This window comes from Callorhinus ursinus, unplaced genomic scaffold (genome assembly GCF_003265705.2).
Source record: "Callorhinus ursinus isolate GAN/ISIS: 27379988/994484 unplaced genomic scaffold, GSC_fseal_2.0 scaffold39, whole genome shotgun sequence".
NCBI classification, from domain to species: Eukaryota; Metazoa; Chordata; class Mammalia; order Carnivora; family Otariidae; genus Callorhinus; species Callorhinus ursinus.
The window spans coordinates 7670795-7694341 of NW_027397101.1; the positions used below are offsets into that span (position 1 = coordinate 7670795).

Consider the following 23547-nt stretch of genomic DNA (forward strand, 5'->3'; position numbering starts at 1 on the left):
TTTCATTTAATATTATTTTCTTTTAATATCTCATTCAATATTAGAATTCTCACTATTTTCAGAGATAAAAATTATCTTCTAAGATAATCCCAATGTATTATGTGAACTTAATAATGCAAACATTTACTGCAGGTCACTTTAAAGAAGAGAGTAGTATTTTTCTTTTATGAATTTACTATAAAGTTTAATGTAAAGTATGAATTCAAGCATATACCATGGAACCAAAGGCATACAATATGGTCTAAATCTGAAGCTTACCTTTCAATACTTTCTCATCCAATGTCCACAGCAGCTGCAGATTGCCAGCTCCCTTTCCATGAGATGCCCCAAATGTCAAACAACGGAGGTTTTATAACCTCATGGGGATTACTACAAAAAGAAGCTGGTCTATGGTCACAAGAGAAGACTTTTATTATATTATGCAGTTTTATAAGTTTTTGAATATGATACATTAATGACCTAAGGAACCATATGGAAAAAGAAAGTTTAAAAAAACTTACAAAACTACACAATATTGTAAAATGAAAAGCTGAGTCTATGCGTGTGAAATGAGTGGGGAGGGAAACTTACCTTACAACTAAAGAACGATTCCATTCTGCTGCAGTAATCGGGGATGGGTATGACAGAACTAGCATAATGCTGGCTGGGGTGTTGCAAGGACAGGGAGTTGGCAATCTACTGATGCTGGAGACATTGGACACCTAAAAGGAAGAAAAAAAGGAAAACAAATAAATTCCAGGTTTCTTACATGTCTTATCATCATGGACATATTTTATACATTTTAATAAATTTAGATGCTTTGAATGTTAAACTTAGGTGAAAGTAACTTATTTACACAAACCATCCTGTTACTTATATAGATCTTCTTATAACATTATATGAAAACAAAATAGCTATCAACAGCTCTATGAAGAAAAATAAAATCATATACAAATATACAAAGAATGCTTTTATAAATTGAGAGGGTTAGCACCATTACTGTGGAGATAGTAAAAACATTTTTATTAAGAACAGTACAAAAACAAGATGTATATAACAAAAGTATCAATGCCATTTTTTGGTACATTTTCACTTATAAATGTTAGCTCACAGAAACTGGATCATATAACAAGATATTTTTTGTTACAGGCTTGGCTCTTGTCACATAAATCTTATTGTGGAAAAGGGATTATATAACAATGTATCTCACTTTTCAAATAAAATGAAAATAACTTTGAGAAAAGCCACACAGATTGATACACAAAGATGTCTCATTTAAAATCACTAGCAGTATCTGAAGATAGCTTGTAAATAATTTAAACTCATATGTATAAAAATATAGCACAAATCAAATTAACTATAATTAAGTACATTAGTAAACCAATTATTTGACATTCTCCTTAGTCTAAATAATATTAAAAGTTGTATTCACTTTTTTCTTTCTTACCTAAAGAAACTATCACCATACTCATATATTCCTGCATATTCAGTTTTAGGGGTAAAACATTACATTCATTTTGTTGGTATACAGTCCCTTGAAAAAGTGCTACTTTGACAGTATAGTGAAATGTATACATATTAACATGGGAAAAGTTAAAAGTGACTTTAACAGTGCCAGAGGTTCTAATATGAACTATCACATGCTAGTATTTTCTCTCATCCATTTTCACTTGAGATTAATTTAATAGAAAAGGAAAGCATTTGTACTTTAGGCATCCCACACTGAATATTTCCATTATATTTCTAAATTAGCATTTAACTAGAAAACATGAAAACAAACTATATCAATTATTAGAATTTATTGCAAATTTTGATGTCATTTAGCTCTGTAGAGAGGAAAATGTGGATGACATTATATGTTAAAAAAAAAGAAGATAGTAGGAAGGGAAAAATGAAGGGGGGGAAATCGGAGGGGGAGACGAACCATGAGAGACTATGGATTCTGAGAAACAAACTGAGGGTTCTAGAGGGGAGGAGTGTGGGGGGATGGGTTAGTCTGGTGATGGGTATTAAAGAGGGCACGTATTGAATGGAGCACTGGGTGTTATACGCAAACAATGAATCATGGAACACTACATCAAAAACTAATGATGTAATGTATGGTGATTAACATAACATAATAAAATAAAATAAAATAAAATAAAATAAAGAATAAAAAAAGTGAATGACAGATCATATTCCTAGTAAGGCAGTTACTACTAGTGGGGAAGAAAATCTAATTATATATATATGTACTAATGGTATACAACCACTTTCATTTACAAAGAAGAAAGAATCCTGAACTGGAAATTAACCACTGGCTAAGTATTTGATTTTTTTTTTTAAGATTTTATTTATTTGACAGAGAGAGAGAGAGAGAGAGAGCACGCACGCATAAGCAGGGGGAGTGGCAGGCAGAGGGAGAGGGAGAAGCAGACTCCCCACTGAGCAAGAAGCCTGATGTGGGGCTGGATCCCAGGACCCCAAGGATCATGACCTGAGCTGAAGGCAGCTGCTTAACTGACAGCCACCCAGGTGTCCCTGGCTAAGTATTTGAATTTGACCCTTTTCTATAAATTGGTGGTAGCAAATAAATTGACAACATTTGATCAAATCTATACCTGATATAACAGAAAGGTGGGTTCCCAAGCAATTCACTGCACAATCTGAATCACTAAGTAATGCTATGTTTGGTATCACTGGAGCACAAAAATTCCATGTAAGTGACATGAAGATTGGGAATATCTTAAGAGCAAGGACAGTGTCCTACTTACTTTCACTTTCTCAGGCTCTATCACAAAGCCTAGCACAGAGTGGGCCCATAGAAAGTATTCAAACTACATAAGTAAATTTCTTAGTTAACTGAGGTTAACTTGCATCCTTAATTGCATTAATCTGAGGTTAAATTGCATCTCCTTAGATGCAATTTTTTTTTTGAGAGAAATATGTCTTCCAGATTTCCTGAACACATGATGAATAAAATTTAACTCTCGATGATTTGAGTCATCATTATGAACAAGTTATTGTGTTACATTTTAATACAGTGACTCTCAAGCACTGTTCAACTTTATGATCTATATTTCTTTTTTTCAAAAAAAAGAATTTATTTATATATTTGAGAGAGAAAGAGCACAAGTGGGGGAGGGGCTGGTGGAGAGGAGCAGAGGGAGAGGGAGAAGCAGACTCCCCGCTGAGCAGGGAGCCAGAGGTGGGGCTGGCAGGGCTCAATCCCAGGAACTGGGATCATGACCTGAGCCAAAGGCAGCCACTTAACCGACTGAGCCACCCAGGGTGCCCCTCAAATAATTCTTTTTATGAAAGTTTCCCTAATGGGATTCAAACTATGCCAAATTGTAGTAAGTAGAAACATTGAGCATTTAGAAACATTTAACAAGGGTTAAAATCCTGTTCTTAGCTGAGTAGTTATTAAATGTTAAAAAATACCCAAGGAACAACATTTATCATAAATAAATGTGGATAATGCACTCTTAGATAATTCAGTGATTAACTGATTGAAGCTTTGTCTTACCAGTCATATATTGCTCTGGTTCACATTTCCTGTCATCTAGCTTTTTTTCCCTATTATTTTGGGCATGTCAGTTACCATTTGATTCTTCATAAAATGCAATGTTACCTACCCCTCCACCCTATTCCCAAACATATAAACATGTAATTAAAGGAAGTGAGCAAGTGTCTGGAGTGTTTGTTGACTTCCGAACGCTGCTTTCATTGAAAAGAAAAGATTAAGTCTTTTATAAAAGGACAGAAGGTAGCCCAACTCACCTAGATTAAAATTTATCCCCAGGGTTGGGGATAAAATCTTAAGCTCTTTAGTGAATTCTTTGAGGATAAGGACTTTGTTTTAATTTCAGATCCCTACCAAGTTCCTGGTACTACACATAACACACAGAATACACTGAGGAAATACTTGCCTTATGAATAAGACTTGAATCTGTAACTAAGATAGGTAAAGAAGCTTATTTTATCTATTGTGCAGGCCTTCCAAAAGTGTGTTTTAATTTTTTAAAAACTTTAAATATGGCTATTTAAAGACAAAGTGATTTTCCCCCCACAGCTGAGATTGTTTTGTTTTGTTAACCAGTAGTTGACCAGAAAATCTAGAATAAGAAAATGATATAGGGGCACCTGGATGGCTCAGTCAGCTAAGCATCTGCCTTCGGCTCAGGTCATGAATCCCAGGGTCGTGGGATGGAGCCCCGTGTCAGGCTCCCTACTCAGTGGGGAGACTGCTTCTCCCCTTCCCTCCGACTGCTGCCCCCCCTGCTTGTGCTCTCTCTCTCTCCTCTCTCTGTCAAATAAATAAATAAAATCTTAAAAAAAAAAAGAAAATGACATATATAATGATGTAATTGTAATAAACTTAAAAGAAACTAATTTTAAGGATAATTTAGAGATTATTACAACTATCTACAAGAAAAGCCATTAAATAAAGTTAATTAGGGCATATTCAGGACTCTACATGTACCTGATACTTCTTATACTCAAGTAAAATAGATTTTGTACTCTAAACAGTGAGCTGTAAAATAATTTTGATTTGATGCTTCACTGTGAACAAATGGATATGGAATGGAGAGGAGGGAAAAATCCTATAATCCTTCATCATAATAAAATTTCTGTTATAGGTGTAAGAGTGTAAGTAAGAGTAATGTATAAATAGTCTCTTTGTCCTATATTAGCTTATACTATATGCAATTATGTTTTGGGAGTCCATATAATTTCATGTAAGTTTTAAACATAACCTGACTACATTTTTCTATTTATCTCTTTCTATTACTTACTATATCTTCACTTTTTAAGGATATATTGCATCATCTTTCTAAAAACAAATAGAGAAAATACATATATAATCATGTTATTTGTAACTTCTTCATTTCCTATACAAAGGAAGATAAAGGTAAATGATGAACATATTTGAGAGGCCATAAATCATAATAAATTGAAAACAGTTGGATATAAAGTCAAGAATTTTTTTTAACTGTCTGATGGACTTATAAAGGGTAAAGGTTAATACTAACATTCATAAAATTCACCAGTCTGAATTAGAAGTATATGATCTAAAAAAGTATTCCCAATTATGGGATCAGGTATCTGATTTCACTGATTTCTACCTAACTTTCAAAAACATCAACTTGTTTTCTCCCCATAGTAAACTGGCAGCAGCAGACAAAGTGAGAGAATAGGGCCCTTAGCAAATACAGGCTTATGCTAGGGTTTTGCAATTTCCACACAACTGACATTTGAGGCTAGACAATTTTTGTTGCAGGGGGGGTAATCATTTGCATTATAGGATCACTGTAATGTAGGATATTTTGGGGAGCATTGCTGGCCTCTATCCATTAAGTGGCAGTACCACCTCTTCAATAACCAAAAATGTCTTCAGACATTGCCAAAAGTCTCCTTGGGGGAGGGGGAGGGATCATCCCTGATTCATAACTAGTGGCTTATACAGAACTCTGTGACCAAAAAATGGGGTGTCACCATCTGATCCAAGCTTCTGATTTCTCTGTTTGGTCTTGCTAATGTACAGCTTTTGGTTAGGCAAGAGAAATATTATTATTGTATGATAAATTTAAATTATCTTAAGAACATAATAAAGATTAATTTTACTCATTACTTGAAATTCCTTTCCAATTCCTTAACAAGTCTTTTTATATATTGTAATCATTAGCCACATCTTCTGTGTATTTAAAAAAATTAACATTTTACAAATACTTCCATATAGTAACAATGATCTACAAATATTTTATTTTACTAGTTACATGATATACCACTGTGTTAATAATGTTTGGTTAGTAATCTCACCACTGTTGGACATACAAGCTTTTTCCAAATTTCCACTATTAGAGGTAGTGTGCTGAACACACCACTGTGTAAATTGCTTTTTTGGGGGAGAAGGGGGCATGAAATGAGGAAAATAAAAATTAAATTCCAAACAGGATTACAAGATCAAAGAGCAAGGCAGTTTTATAACTTTTTTTACATACTGACTATGATATTTACCCTAAGTGTTGAGTTATTTAACTGCCAAAATATGTATAAGAAAAAAAAAGGTCTTATATTTTAAATTTTAGTTTCTCTATATTGATAAGACTATCATTTATCATTATATCATCCAGGCAAAGTTTCTTTTCTTATAAATAACATTTTTTTTGCCAAATTATTCACTTTTCCTTATACCCAATTTCTATATGGATCTTTCCTTATTAAAGAAAAATAGGTTGAAATCTCTTTGAAAATCTAAATTAGGACATAAAACACAAGGAAATTAGGCAGATATGAGGAAAAAAAAGGTCACATGAAAAACTCAGAAATACAACACTTCAATTCTCCAACTTTGATTATTTAGAGAGCAATAATGTCTAATAAATTTCAAATACAATAGGATCAGGCAAATTTATCAGTATCTTAGTTCTATCTTTCTGGAAAACTAATACATTTCCTCAATTTAAAAAGATTTTCCAAATAATTAGGCAAAATGCAAATTTCATCTCTTGACTAAAACCACAAAAATAAAAATGTTATTGTGATTTCTCCTTTAGCTTACTCAAGAATCCTATGGTCTGAATGATAATGAGAAAGACAAAATTTAAAAACTGCCAAACTATATACTTCTATTTATCTCAACCAGATGTCTCACTTTAAACAAATCTCAGGTAGATAATTAGGTATAACACTGCAGGATCTAAAGGATGTTGAGCCTTTTTTGAGTAAGTCCCTAGATGAAGTAATGGTACCAAGTGTGCTAGAACAAAGTCAAGAAAACTAAAGCATTTTTCTATCCTTACATTATTAACTACAAATGGAATTAGTTTCCTTGCAAGAATAAGTAAACAATTTAGATTTTAAAAGACTGTAAATCTTCTAATACAATGAATAGCTCAATGGCAAAACCTCTAAGAGGTTAGGAAAGCTTTTAGAATGACATGTTGACATGGGGTGAAGAAATAGGATAATTCTTCCTTGTTGCTTTGGTAGGAAAAACTATCTGGAAAGGCCCTGCAGAGAAATCTTCTAAAGAAGTGAGGTGCTTGTACAAATGCATGTTAAATCCTCTATCACATAAATATTTCTGTCTTTAGCAATGGCATTCATGACAACCAAATGTCTATATGGAATACATCCTCTTTGTTATTGGAGCCATTATTATACATATAAAAGTTGATGATGAGCAACAGAATTGCTTTGACTCTAATAGTTTTGACAGTGATATCTTCTGAAGATCAAAATTAATACTCTGTCTGGCAATAGTAAAGGAAGCCCACAGGCAATGAATCAGTCAAAATGGCTATTACTATCACCAAGTTCATGCATTTAATTATTAAGAAATTATTAAGAAAGTCTCTCAGGTCCTTACTATGAGTCTAATTCTTATAAATATTGTTACTTGTTTTGTAATTCACAGTATATCAGCTAGGGCAAGTACATGGACAAACACAAACACAAAAAACAATAGGTTGACAATGAGGAGAGAGAACAAAAGCAAAGATACAAACACACACACCTTCAAAGGTCTTTTGGTAAATGTTTAATTAAGAGTTACTGATATCAATACATTTTAGGATATCAGTATAATTATGGATGTTCATAATGATCCTTGAGTCATCAAAAAAAGGGTTAAAATTTTGTTCAGTATAGTAAAAGGAGGCAGAGAAGTTTGTCATTAAATGATTAAATAAGAAATTTAAAAAAAGAAAGAGAAATTTACTCTTAAAGTTCAGGTTTCAGTTACCTAGAAAATTCAGTTAAGTGAAACACCTTATTCCCAAATGATGGCAGACAAATAAACTAGTATTTAATATTACTATAAACATCCAATAAAGTTAATTTCTACAACTAACATCATAATCAGTATTAGCTTCTGTAGAAAAATAAGGAATGATACTAAAATGTAAATATTTACTCTCTATTGCTACCATTATGTTTTGTGGCCATTATAAGCTGTTCATGAAAAAACCTTTTAGGCAGTTTAAAGGGAAACAGCTTGTATATTAGTAGTCCCATTAAGATTATCCCTACTAAGTACAGTCCCAAGAATTTCTATTTCTTGAAGAGCAGAAAATATTTTAAAACTAATATGCGGGGCTCCTGGGTGGCTCAGTCAGCTGACTGTCCAACTCCTGGTTTCAGCTCAGGACATGATCTCAGCATCCTGGGATCGAACCCTGTGTTGGGCTCTACACGCAGCACAGAGTCTGCTTGTCCCTCTCCCTCTGTTCCTCCACTCACTCGAGCTCTCTCTCTCAAATAAATAAAATCTTAAAAAAAAAAAACTAATATGTAAATTCTAGGAGTCATGGATAAGTTAAAAATTTAGAGTCACAAATTTAATCAATTAAACTCTGTGTGTAACCTAAAATTTTCTTATAAACATGCCTTCAAAGACTACAGTGTCAAGTATTTGTAATCTGTTTTCTTTTACCTTTCTACTCATTTCTGTAAAGGAAGGCAATATGCATATACCTTGTATCACTAACGGAAGTGAGGTGGAAGGCTTTACAGAAAAACTCTAGGATCCTTGAAGAAGTCTTTTTCTTTTACAATGCATGCTATAAGTGAGTACATTATGCATAAAACTATTCATTAAAAACAAACAAAACCCTAGGGGTGCCTGGGTGGCTCAGCTGGTTAAGTGACTGCCTTCAGCTCAGGTCATGATCCTGGAGTCCCGGGATCAAGTCCTACATCGGGCTCCTGGCTCAGCGGGGAGCCTGCTTCTCCCTCTGACCCTCCCCCTTCTTGTGCTCGCTCTCTCTCATTCTCTCTCTCTCTCAAATAAATAAAATCTTTAAAAAAAATAAAAAATAAAAACAAATAAAACCCTAATTTATAATATGGGAACAAGTTAAGATGCATATGTTATGTTTAACTGCAGCATAAAAAGCAATTAGCAAATTTACTTAACGAAATTCTATTTAGAATCATGAAGAACAGACAACTCATTAAAAATAAACAGCTTCTGCAAAAATTATAAATAACACCCTAATTAAAAGACTATCCTTCCTATTAAAGGACAGAATCAGTCCTTTATGAGCATGTAACATCAAATATATATATATATATATATATACTTTAAAGATTTTATTTTATTTATTTGAGTGAGAGAGAGAGAGAGAGAGCATGAGAGGGGGAAGGGTCAGAAGAAGCAGGCTCCCCACCGAGCAAGGAGCCTGATAACATCAAATATATTAAAAATAGCTTTGTTGAGGAGAAAATATTCTAATATAAATGTTTTTTGAGAAATACATCACAGAGGTAAATTTTAAAACAATACCTGGTGTTCCACATCAAGTAACTGCCCATATACCAAAGTGCGTATGTGTACACACACACACACAAACACAAATGTATACGTACACACACACACACACACACACGTATACATGAATATATAAGAATCTAATAAGTGTCTAAATCATTTTTAGTGGAAATATATCTAAAAATATAGTTTTCTACATTCTCGGATTGTATAGTTCAATATGTTTTCTTATTAATGATTATCACTATGAACATTATTCTATCTCTTAGATTATATCGATATTTTCAAGGATATCACATGAAATTTCTGAAATCCTTAAGGTTGTTTTACGCCTATATTAAATAACCTCAGAAGGTTGTAATTTTATGGCACTTAAGTCTCTTCCCTTCAGAGTGCTACCAATATGTCTTTTCTTGACAGCATTTATATAAAATGACTACTACAAATTGGCTGATATGAGGCTTGCTGTATCATATCCTTATTTTATACATAATTCTAGATTAATAGGTTCTGAGCAAAGACCTAAAACTAAGTGGCTTCATGGCATTCCTAAGGCATAAAACAAAGGGATTTAAAAAATAATGACTGATTTTCTTCCGTGCTTAAAATCTTCCCCATTTATTTACTGGTGTACAATTGTGTTTTGAATCTGTAATATCACTTAATGTCAGTTAAACAAGTATTACTGATTTAATAAATAACATAACTGAGCGTTTTAACAAGTGCTGAGTGAATAGATGTAATGCCTTTATACTCTATTCTCTCAAGAATAAAAAATGAAGGTAAAATTGTGAATTTAGAATATATAGTGAACGTTTAAAAAAGACCTTCAGCTGATAAAGATGTTTTAAAAAGACATACTGTTAAGCATGTATCAAAAACATCTGGGGCAGGACTTAACAATTTATATCTGTTATTTATGTCACAGTTAATTAAAATTTTTATTTTACTAAGCAATAAACTTCCATTAAAAGCATATAATTATTAATTAAGAATATCTGCAAGGTAAGCATTACCCAAAAAACTACCAGTCAGAAAACAACCAACCAGTATATTGGGAAATACCTAAAACTATACCCGATATAAACCAGGCAAACAAAATTAATTTACTTGCCTTGGTAGCATTTTTGTCTATGAAAAATGAAAACTAGACCACACAGGAGAAATAAAAGGAACAATGTTTCTATTTTTCATTGCAAATTTTTATGTAATCCAGGAGAACAAGATTTAAAAAAAAAAAGCTTTAGAAAAAAGCAGGAATAAATTTTAATGCTGTCAATAATAGATAGAATTTTTGGATCAACACCTACCGATTTTTTTCTACTGTTTTCCAGATCTTTGAGTTCATTCTCGATTTTTGTGATTAATTCCCTGAGTTCATCAAGATTAGTGCAAATAAGCTAAAATAAAACACAAAAACACAGCTTGATAACACATAATATAAAACACCCAAAATGTGGTAACAGAAGTTGTTTTAACATACACTAAATTCACAATTATTTGTATTTGTAAGAGCAAAAAGCAAAGAAAGCCCCACAAGTTTATATTTTAAAAGATACTACTTTTATAATGTATGAACTTCAGGCTTAGGATAAAAATAGCTGAAATTTCAACATTGGTGGTTTCATACCACACCTCCCTGTTCTCAGCTTGCTTTATAATCCAGGTACTTTCTTAACATTATTAACGTTCAGCCCAGAATGACAAAGATCTGGAAACTCACCCTAGATTTCACAGGTTACTAAATCACCTTTAAGAAACACTTCATCAGGCAGTCTCCTAGTAGGTGAATAAATGCATCCCTGGAGAACTGTCATTATACCTTTGATATGGTTTGCTAACTATATGATTAAACTAATTATATTGCTAAGAAAGAAGGATTTCCACTCTCTGTAATACAGTCAAAGAATAAATGAAATTAAGTACACATTCTTAATCTGATCTTAGTAGTCTTTAATAAACCATCTCCACAGATAGCATCTATTTCCTTTCATAATTATGCAGTTCATTTTACTTCACTTTGGTAATGTTGGCAAATGGCCAAAATAATTGGGTTTTAGTTATGAATAATCAAACTAGTTTGTCTTAACTACTATAGCTTTAAACAGTGAAGTGTCAGCAACAACAAAAATATTAATAACTACATTTTAGTTCTCATAAAATTAGAGTTTTTCACAATATGTTGAACTTTTTTCCTAAAATAATTTAAGCTCTTATTTTAAAAAATCTATAATGAAAAAGAAATGTTTCTAAAACAAAACTACAAGCACATAAGGAGGAAGTTTTAGATTAATGAAAGTCTTGTAATGTTTATACTGTGATAATTAAAAAAATACATTTATAAAGCTATTAATTCACCATAAGACTTTATCAGCCCATGTTTGTTACACTCATTAATCTTTGTGTAAGGGTATTGTTTTCCTAAAAGGCATATTTCTTGTAAAAGAAAACAAAAACAACAAAAGAAAAGGGGGTTACAACAAGATCATTCCTAGTGACTACTGTGACAAAAATGGGAAAGTAGGACCCCTTTAAATTTCCTTTATTAAGTTATACCATATGAAATCACTGCTATGCCTTTGATCTACATAAATGGCGATATGGTTCAATCTAATAGGCTAAGAAAAAATGATCACAGATATTATAATTAGTATCAACAATTATTATTAGAAATGTCTACATAACTTCAAACTCAAAGAACTGACAATGCAGAGAAAATATGCATTTAAGTAACCCAAATTAAATAATTCCAGAGCAGAAAATAGTACATAATGATGTAGTAGGACAGTGCCGCTGATATTTATTATAAACTACACATTCCCATTTGCCAAATCTAGAGTTATGGAAGAAATGCTGATAGGCAGTGGACTGGACAACTATGTGAGTGCCTCTAGAACTTGGTAATGTCTTCAACTTCTATCTTACTGGCCCCATATCAGATTTTTAGTAAGTACTCAGCAGGAACTGAACTTCCATTGTATAATCTGCTATTTTGACCACTATGTCAAATTTGCCCCAGAACTTGCAGATGTTTACATGCCTTTTCACTGAAATTGGTGCACTAAATATCACAGCATAGATTTCTCATTTGCACATATGGCAAAGCTCAGAGGAATTTTCACTTGCATCTTAGATGTCTCATTATACAAGGAATAAAGGTACATTTTGCATATATAGTTTGTAGAAACTTACAGTAACAATGAAAACGTACTGCAACTAGCTAGACATACTCTAAGACACTTAAAATCTTTCAATTCATGGGATCAATAAATATTTATATTCTATTTAAAGGAAGAGGTAACACAGTTCCGAAGTCAAACTCAATTATTTCCACAACTTAAGAGCTATAAAAAACAGTACTTTGATGTGGCTTACCTAGTTAGTAAGCAAATCAGTCCTTCTCAAACTTTAATTTAATCTGCATAAGAATCACCTGGGAATCTTGTTAAAATGGAGTTTTTGATTTAGTAGGTCTGAGGTGGGACCTGAGATTCTGTATTTCTAACAAGTTCCCAGGTATGGGCTGCAGATCATACTTTTAAACAGTAAGGTACTAAGTGATTATGAATTTCAAATCTACATGGCTCCAAAACATTCTGGTACTAATGTAGCTAAGGAAGATGAAGATTCAAAAAGACTAATTTCCAAATAGGGGATAAAATGCTGAATTAAATGCACAATAAGATAAATATTCCTTAAATGACATGACTCTTAAACGTAAATTTTGTTGAATTTGAGGGTGAAATATTTTTAGCAATATTTACTTTGAATTTCTCTTAAAATGAATAGCTACATAACAATTTACAATCTCTTTCTATACTCTCCACAAATAGATATACCTAATACAGATAATCAAAATATAGAGCCAAGTTAAGCTCTGAGAAAATTCTTGTATAGGAACATAATTCTAATTGTGTTACTAATATTGAAAGAGAAAACAATCTGATTCATGCCAATATACCCTCTATTCCTTCTCTTTTACATAGTAAGACATATATGTGGCCTTTAAACTCGACTCAACTTGAAATGGTGCTTTTAAAAACAGAATCAATCCTATAATAAAGTTCAACTACATAAGGAGAACAGAAGCATTTTTTTTTTTTTTTTAACAAAGCAAAACACCTTATTAAAACCTCCTTCTCATTACCTTGAATGTGAAAAACATATCTGAGGCTCAGGGCCTACAGGAGTGAAAAAGGAAAGCTACACAGCAGGTTGGATTACAGTTAGATCACACTGCTAACACTCATGAGAGAAGGTGTTCAGTCATACCGCGGAAATTACAAAAAGAGTTTTATCCCCCAGGAAAACCTCTTGAAGGCTTCACACCTCCCTCAAGTTAACATTTCACTTGAGGCAACCCATGACAGTGCCACAAAATCATAAATCTTAGAGCTGAAAAGGACTAAAAATATGTAATTTTTGGACTAAAAAGGTATCTCTCCAATTCATACACAAACTAATTAAAACTAACAGAGGTAAAGTAACCTAAGATGACACACTGGTAGAGGAGACCAGAGAACATAGGACTCATCCACCTCCTGATATATCATAATCTTTAAGGGGTCTTTCTAAACAAAACAAAAAATCTAATAACAACAGAACATGTATTATAGTTTCAGGATTTATTTTATAACTAAACTTTCATTTCTATTAAATGGTAAATATGAAAAGGCCCTCTCTTCAACTCATGAAGCAGGAATGTGTATAGAGGGAGAGGGAAGGTCCTGTTGAGATCAAAAGAATTCCATGACCACATCTCAGAAAAACTGCAAAATGAATCATTCCTTGCTTTATCATTATTTCACACTATAAATTGTGCCCTTTGGGTTTATATTCAATAGATTTGAGAAACAATTACTTTATTTGTTCCAAAAAGGACATAAGGTAGCATACAAGCTAAAACAATATAGTAAATTACATTAAAAAGCAAAGAGAAAACAATGCAGAAGTCAAAATGAATCGCTCCAAACAAACTGGATCTCTCATTCATCACCATGCTAATACAACAAACCTATACTTTATTATAAAAATTGTAAGAATATTAAATTCATGGAATAAATTCAAATTTCATATTGTATTTAAACTAAAATTATATTAACATCTTAAAACTATGAGGACAGAAAAATTCCTTCTCATTTCTTATGATCACCATACCAAGGAGAATGCTTCAAAACCTGCAAATAGGATATCATGTGTGATGTGAAAAATAAGTCTGATTAACAAGATATATATATTTATTAATGAGATATGTTTCTCTCAATGCACAATATTTAAAAATTGAAAGAATTTTAAGAGGGAAGTAAAACCCATACTGTTAGAAATGAAAAAACTGAAGCTAAAAATATTTACATTAAGAGGTAGCAATTCAAAATAATATAATCAAAAGGTCCTTAACACAGTGAAGCAGTTGAACTCCAACTTTAATTTTGGACTCAATTTGTTACACTGAGGGTCTCAATTTGTTACTTTATTTCATATCCTTTAGTTTCTCCACTGGTTAAATGGAGAAATATAGTTTTTTCAGAGGTATGTTAAGGATCTGTGAGTTTATACTTATGTTTGAAAACAATACTACTATGTAAGTCTTAGCAGCTGGATTCTGGATTTCCTCTGCAAAGCAGCCTTTAGAATAAGTCACAGGTATGCAACAGTAGCAAGAATGCATTACGCTCAAAGATCCTGGTTACCAATGAAAAGCAAAGTCATGGTAACTAAGGCTCTTACATTATTTTAAAAACTGATCTTACTAAGACTTAACACACTAAGTTTTAAAAATACTTTCTAAGACTTTGTTACAGTTGTGTACAAAATGACAATTCACATAATACTAGATTTCTCTTTCAAATATTAAATTTTAAAAAAAGGTGTTCTGGCAAAAATTAAGTTTAAGAAAAATGATATTTATTTTTCAGTCTAACAGTCTTTCTTATATTACAAAACTGGTAAAAAATAATTTAGTCAATTTAACAAAGTCATAAGTAATTGTTAAATATGATATACAAGCTTAAATCACCAACATGCTAAATACTAAAAATAAAAATATTTCCTAATTTTTTTGCACCTATTGCTAAATAAAAATATCTAAGTTCCCCTATATGCCAACTATATAACCACCGTAACACTACACTACAGCTAAGCATAAGTTTTCCCCCTGATTAATATAATGATGCAAATATTACTTGGTTTTTCACTTTTCAAATTATTGTAGGCTTAATCATGACATTTCATGATTTATGAAATGTGACCAAATCCAAGATTATTTCAAGGTCTTAAGTAGTGAAAAAAGTGGTTAACGTCAATAATAGAGGCTTTTAAGCCAGTTCTTAATCGATTTTCCTACTCATAACACTACTTATGTCTGAAGCATCTGGCATGCTTATTTGAAAAAAATAAGAATAAATAAAACAGTAAGCTCTATCATTTAATCCTTACAACACCCTATGTGAAGAAGGTACTATTATTACCCAACTATACAGAGGAGGAATTGGAGGCACAAAGGGCTTAAGAATACAGTCAGTGGTAAAGCTGGCACTAGAACCAATGTAGCTTGGTCCCAGAATCCATATGCTTAACCACTATGCACATTACTGGTACCCACCTAGACCCACTGAATCAAGGATGAAATCTTGGAAGATAAAACCCAGGAATTTTCCATTTTTAATAAAAGCATCACATTATTTTTATACTACCTAAAGTTTGAGAACCACTGACATAACTCTTGGAACAAGTGGCACAGATATGGTTAGTCCCTTTACAATACACATACAAAAATAAATCCAATCCACCCTTTGAATATCTATAGTGTATACCTTAAATAAAGGTGGGATAATTATTTTCTAAACTGAGGTATAGATATTAGGTGTACATGTAAGTAAACACGGATTCCTCCTGAAACCAATAGGCAGACAAGGTTAATTTCTAGCTTTAAAAAAAAGTCGGGGGTGCCTGGGTGGCTCAGTCATTAAGCGTCTGCCTTCGGCTCAGGTCATGATTCCAGGGTCCTGGGATCAAGCCCTGCATCAGGCTCCTTGCTTGCCAGGAAGCCTGCTTCTCCCTCTCCCACTCCCCCTGCTTGTGTTCCTGCTCTTGCTGTCTCTCTCTCTCTGTCAAATAAATAAAATCTTTAAAAAATAATTTTAAAAAAAGCCAACAAAAGCATTGCCACATTAAAAAGTAATCGAGGTCAAAACAGGATTCCCTTTTTTTATTCATTGGGACTTAACAAAAAATAAACTTCACAATCTAATCCCTCAACACATTTCCCTCTTTGCATGTTTAAATCAATTTAAAGATGGACTAGTCCTTTGGCAGATAAGTCAGGTTTTGCAAAAGGGATCTAATATCTATCCACCAACAGCTTCATTATTTTCAGCAATAAGATATTTTAGAATAAATACTATGAAGAAAATCTTCCAGCTAAACTTTTCTATAAAGTATTTTTATTTCTAATACTAGAAAGGTGATATTTAAGAACTTGGATAAAATGAATAATTTGCAGGGGTGCTTGGGTGGCTCAGTCGGTTAAGTGTCCGACTCTTGGTTTCAGCTCAGGTCATGATCTCAGGGTTGTGAGATCGGGCCCTACATCAGGTTCCAAGCTGGGCATGGAGACTCTCTCTCCCTCTCACTCTGCTCCTCCCCTGCCTCTCTCTCTCCCTCTCTAAAAAAAAAAGGAATAATTTGCAGAATCTGAGGTGCTAAATGACATATTGCTAGAGCAAAAGCAAAGGAAGGAAATAAACCTTGCTTCTTTATTATATAATAGTTTCTTACATGTGGGGGGGAACTTCCAAAGAATGAAAGAAACAAAGTATATATAAAGTTATTTTGAAAGGTAAAACGATAGGTTTTGTCTGTAACAACAAAGTTTACTAGTGACTAATACTGTCTTATCTGCTGTTCTTTGCTTATTTGAAGCAAATGACCTATTTCCTGGGAGACAGCTGTCAGTTTTCTTTATGAGTAATACCATGTTATTCATGTTATAAACTAGGCATAAGAACCACAGTTCTCATAAGCCTATTCCCCATCCTAGCCCTCCCCCCCAACACACATTCTAGGACACCTTAAGAACTAGGAAGGGGATTTTATTTATTTTAAACAGTTCAATTTGGCTAAATTCATACTTTCACCTTAAGTTTCTGAGAGTGGTAAGCAAACGGTCAGTAACTGATAAAGCATCACTTAGTACTGTGCCTTTCTAACTTTTTGCTCATGACCCATGGTCAAAAATGTATTTTACACTGCATGCCAGTACAATCAACAAAAGATCAAAACCAAAGTTTCATGAGACAATATTATCCTTACTATATTTGACACACTCATAATTTCTTTTCTCTTTTAACTGTTAGCTTAAAAAAGGAATGCTGGTCATGTAATCCACTAGATTAATTTCATGCCTCACTAACGAATACCATTTGCCATTTTAAAAACACTGTCTATGCCACTTATTATATATGAAAGTTCGTCTACTAAGATAGGAATGGAGACAAATATCAACAGCAGGCCAGATTTGTTCTGAGATTTACATTCCCGGGGAATTTTAAGGGATTTGAGGGGGAAAGTGAGTGGGAAAAATAGCAAAGGCTTTGATATCAGTGACAGAATGACAATATACTACTAAAGTATCTAATAAGAGGTATAAGCAATGATTAGAAAGTCCGCCAAGTAAAACAGTAAACACACATTTTCCACTAAATATCCTGTAACCAAGGTTATATTATATAAAATGATTTTGTAAAAGTGTTTGTAATTCATTCTAAGAATGTCATTAAAAATATTCTATCCTAAAATACTAAAAGAAAATATACCTATTTTCTTTCATAGCTCATTTAAAAATATTAAATTTACCAATTAGTAACTTCCATAAAAACATTTCCCAAAATAAGATTTTTACTGAAAAATAAATGTGTCTACATTTTTGAATATATATATTAAACTCACATTATACATTATCAATATTTTCATAGTTATTACTCCTTTTATTTTCTTCTTGACTTGAGCTGACAAAAATTCATTTTACCATCACTTATTTTTTAGAAATTAAGTATTAGATTATAAAACTTTTGAAACTGGACTGGACACAGTAATACAAAGAAATTTTTATAAAAGTGTCATTTGAAGAAAACACATCTTTTATAAAATAGAAAATAAAAGTATTATTTAAAGTGAGATTCTTTGCTTATTCTAGTACCAACTACAAATGAAACACTCTTCACATAATATGGCAGTAAGTATACTTTTTTCCTTTTGCAGAAATGTTTAAAGACCATTCAATTAAATGTTACTTAATACTCTCTCTGAAGTACTCTAGAAATACATTTCTAGAGTATTAAGTTACTTAATACTCTGAAACCAACCTAATGTAAAAATACTCTCTCTGAACTCTAGCTAAGAGTTAAAAGATTTGTGTTTTAACTCTACCATTTCTACAGTGCCCAAATAAATGAAAATAAATTTATTTTCAAATTCATAAAATTTATTTACAAATTATTTACAAATTATGATTTCTTCTTGGAAGACTTTCATGTACACATTTACTTTCATATATTATGTTATATAAATATATTTACTAATATATAATATATGTTCTATTAAACTACTTCTACAAAGCAGGATAGCATATAAAAAAAGATTTTTGGCTATCAAAAGACAAAAAGGGAAAAAATTTTGAAACATTAGATTCAATCTTAGCTATGCCTTGCACTTGAAGGGAAAAAAGTCACAGATGGCAACATTTCATTGAAAGTATGTGTGTTACAGTGGAATTTAGCCAATCTCTTGAGGAACAATATAAACACTAAAACAAATAAACTAAAAAATGTTGAGACAAAATTAAAACATTTACCTGGAATTCTGGTACAGTAGGTGACTTTGTGACAGTTTTCCTCTTCTTTGTGATTGCTTTTTTAGATATGGATTTTTTTCCTTTCAAGATTAAAAGAGAAAAGCTTCATAATACTGTTTATAGCACTTCATTAACAAAAACCAAATTACATAGAACCTTGAAAGTTAAAATATAACTAACAGATGGCTGCTAGTGAGTCAAATAAAAATGATGAATCAAAACAAACCCCAGTAAAAGCAAACATTAAACTATAACTACCTGTAACAGACATTATTAACAAACGTGGGTTTCTTTACATATGAACCAAACTATCAAAATCTGCAATGAGTTGCACGGAATCAGAATTTATTATAATAAAATTTGGCAAAAAAAAAAAAAGTTACATTACTATTGCTCAGTTAAAATCTAATTCACAACTTAAAATGAAATTACATAAGAAAAAAAAATCTTACCTTTTAACAATGACTTCCATAGTCAGGAACTTGCATAAAACTATACTCTGAAGACTATGGTCTAAAGCCAGCCTAATGTAAAAATCCTCTCAGCAGCTTAGGAAACAAGGTTTTTCTATCCCTTTAGCTCTGCACTCACTTAATGGGCTGCCTCTGAAGTATTCAATAACCAGTTTTAAAACAAAGTAAAAATCTCCCTTTAAAAAGTACATCTAGCATCTGTACAATCAGAAAACACTGAAGAAAATCCACATTCTTAAAGAAATCCAATTCATATCACATATTGAAGTATATCTATTCTGTGTATTTAACATGACAAAAGAGATACACACATGCACATAATCTCTATTTTTAAAAAGGAACATCTTAAAGCATATTTTGTTTCCACTTGTACTTAGCAAAATCAATTAATAAACTGGTTGTTAATTATTCAACAAACATGAGATACAGGGCACTGTACAATTTATGGGGACAACAGAGAATTATAAAATGGAAATCCTGTCCTCCTGGAGCTGGAAAATCTATGTAAGGAAATAAAAAATTAATCAGAAACAAAAGTTAATTTTAGTTCACAATCATTACTAAGCTAAAATCAGCTTAAAAGTTACTTTTTCAGAAGGGAAAATGAGTACATAATGTAACTCTGCTCAACATAATCCCTATTGCTCCTTTCTAAATATTTTCCTATACAGATATAATCTTCCATGCAGTCATTTGATTGCAACATTAGGCACAATTCCAATTAATTGTATTTTCTCCTGTATTCTTTTTTAACCATATCACGGAACTGTAATTTGATCATTTCTAACTTTTGACTCAATAAAAATGCATGTATACTATGCTTGAACTACTGCAAATTTTGCATTGCTGAGGTTCACATGGATTTTACTGTCTTGTTCAAGTATCAACCTGTTGTCATTTGACATTTACTTTTAATTAAAATAACCTAACATATCCATATTCCTCATCACTGTTGTTTCTGTGCTTACAGAGAATCTATACCACAACTAAACTTCTACAAAAATAGGTAAGTGGGTGGTCTACTTAACCAATATTCAGGGAGAAATGATTAAATTCTTGGTATCCCTATAATATAGCTAGAGTAATTGATTTCTAAACTGGGTACAATAGGTACCTCTCAAGGGGTCTCATGAATTTGGACAGAAGAATGCTTTTCCTCTGTAAACTATCTTTACCATTTTTTAAAGTTCATAGGAAAAGATTTAATGGCCCTAAGTCTGGGAAAGCTATCAAAACAATTTGAAGGAAATGAAATTCTTCCTTATCCTCCTACCCACAGCACTGCTCTAATTAGCTTTTTAAAAATCACTTAATTTGGTATTCATAAGCACAACAGAGGTCACCCTTGATATTTCCAATAAATTTCACACTGTTGCCACATAGGCACTAAACTCAGGTACTAAATTTTCAGTTAACTCTAGAAGTCACTCTTATTTTAATGGATTAAGCAGCTGTAGTGGTTACTGGGTATTTCCTTTCACCATGCCATTAGGATACTTAAATGTGATTAAGTAAATGGAAGTAGTATTCTGTAGTGGTTTTAAGCTTGTTTTGGAACTAAACTACCTGGGTTTGAATACCAGTTTTAATCACCTACTAACTGCAAATTGCTTTATTTCCTTGTGTAGTTTCTTTATCTATAAAACAGGGATAATGGTATTACCTAATTTCTTTGTGAAAATTAAAGAAATTAAAACATGTAAAGAAATTAGACTACTGTTAGGCACATGGTTAAGTGATCAATGTTAACTGTTACAGTTATTTCCCTTAGCTAAGCCATGATGATAAGGGTCTAAAATAAGTATTATCTTTTGACCTTCTTCAAATTCTTTTATTAACTTACTCCTTTCTTAGTTCTTCTTGCCCATATGTCCTCTGTGCAACCACTCTACTTTGTAGGTATATTAGTATAAACACTTATCATACAGTATTATAATGATCTGTTTATGTTTCTCATTCTTACTAGCTGAATTGTTGACAACAGAAATCATATTATTCATTTTGTATTTACAGCATTTTTCATACAAAAGTTAGGAGAAATGATCCTTAAAGCGAAGAATCTTACTTTTCAAAGAAATTTCACCAGTCTGGAAATAGGAAAAGGAAAGCGGGTAATTACTTATAATTCTTAGGGTCCAGCTGAGTCCATTTTTTTTTAAATAAAGAAAACACTGACAACAACTTTAAATAATTTACACATTTTACCAAATAGTTTCACATGACCTAGGAATGGTAGTAAGACCACTAACATTTATTGAGACTCTATTATATATCAGACATTTAGCAAGATAATTTATACAAATTACCTCAGTTAATCTCAAAACAACCCTCCAAGGTAGGCAATACCTCATTTTAATGTGGAATAACTGAAGATCAAAAAGACTACTTAACTTACTCAAGTGTTACACTGTAAGTAAGTACCATAACCAGGGATTCTAACTCCAAAGTCCAAGTTCTTCCCATTATGTAATTCTACCTCTCAAAAATCATGGTTACCATTTATTGACTCCTACCACATGCCAGTCACCATGTTAAGTACTATGCATTTGGTATTCCAATTAATCTTTTAATGATTAGAGCAAGGTAGGTATTACCTCATTTTTCAGATAAACAGGATAGCAATACATAAATAAATTGATCGAGGACTTGTAGCTAATATGCACTGAAACAGTTATTTGCACTAGATCTGTCACACTTCAAACCTATGCTCTTTTTTATGATAAAATATTGCATTCTTTCAAACCTTCTGCAGCAATGTAATCTGATTGTGACTGATTTCAGAGCATCCCTTTTGATTAGGATTAGAAGATTTGTATGTACTATTAATATCTTCAGTCTATACCCTCGGAAGAATTTGAACACAAATTTTCCTGTATTCTTCAGTAAAAATTGGCTCTTCCTTTTTATGATACTACTTTTAAAGTGGAGCATGGGATACTACAAAACCACCTAGTCTTTATTTGGTAATTTGTTTTTGTTCCAGGGCAAGTTACATACTGCCCCCTAGTGGGCTTCTGTTCCTCTAACACATGCTTGATCATATTCCAGGTCTTTACCCCCACTGCCCTAAGTTACCTGGTCCCATAAAACAGAATACAATTCTCAGATCTAGGATTGTACTAAAGTCAGAAGTCACTTAAAGCATATGCAGAATTTCAACACAATTCTTGGGCCTAAAACATAGACATGGGCAAAAAGTTAGTGTCAACTTGTACCTGGAAAATAGATAAGGAAAACTTAATTTCTAAAACTTGGTAATTAGTGCAGCCTAAGGAAGCTTTTTTCAAACTATGTTGAGAACAGCTGTAGTAAAGGAAGCCCAACTTTAGAGAAAAACAATGTAACTAAAAATATATTTTACATTGTAACTTAGGCACAGAACTCCAGTCTTCCAGAATGTTGAGATACACCTCTTAACTAGAAAAATAATGATTATCATCCCCAAACCAACTCCTCTTTCGTGAGTTTCCTCCTCATCTTTACTCTTCTCCTTAACCTGCTTTCCTTGCCTGTCTTCACTTTTGGCCCCTTGAACTATTCAGAGACTTCCATTTCAAACCCCCCTAGATCTGGCCTTCCCACGTTCAGAAATTATCCTAAGGGGCACCTGTGTCACTCAGTCAGTTAAACAACTAACTCTTGATTTCAGCTCAGGTCATGGTTTCGGGGTCATGAGATCGAACCCCGAGTTGGGCTCCACGCTAAGTGCAGAGTCTGCTGGAGATTCTCTCCCTCTCCCCCCACCTAAAATAAATAAATAAATCTTAAAAAAAATTAACCTAACACATTCACTACTTTCTCAGTGCTTTCATTTTAGGAATCATAGTAAGTCAATAGATACTAAGACTTAATCACTGTTAAAAATAAAATGCCAAGGGCATTTGTATTATTAAATAGTGAATCTGGGAAGTATCTGGAATGTGAAGTCACAGAAATGGAGTCTAAATTTGACTTTTTATTTACTATGTGTGCATGTCTTGAGCAAATAT

General features: G+C 32.4%; 1 protein-coding gene across 3 annotated transcripts in view; it reads right to left on the reverse strand.

Moving 5' to 3' along the window:
* Positions 1-23547, reverse strand: part of BRD10 (bromodomain containing 10) — a 151272-nt gene that overhangs the window by 28423 nt on the left and 99302 nt on the right. For 2 of the 3 annotated variants that reach the window (XM_073880747.1, XM_025887834.2), the window contains 2 exons: positions 19086-19165; positions 10546-10635 (listed from right to left, as the gene is read on the reverse strand). In XM_073880747.1, the coding sequence (XP_073736848.1) occupies positions 10546-10635; positions 19086-19165 (170 nt within the window). The remainder of the gene's footprint in view (positions 1-10545; positions 10636-19085; positions 19166-23547) is intronic. The other variant, XM_073880746.1, reaches the window with a different exon arrangement.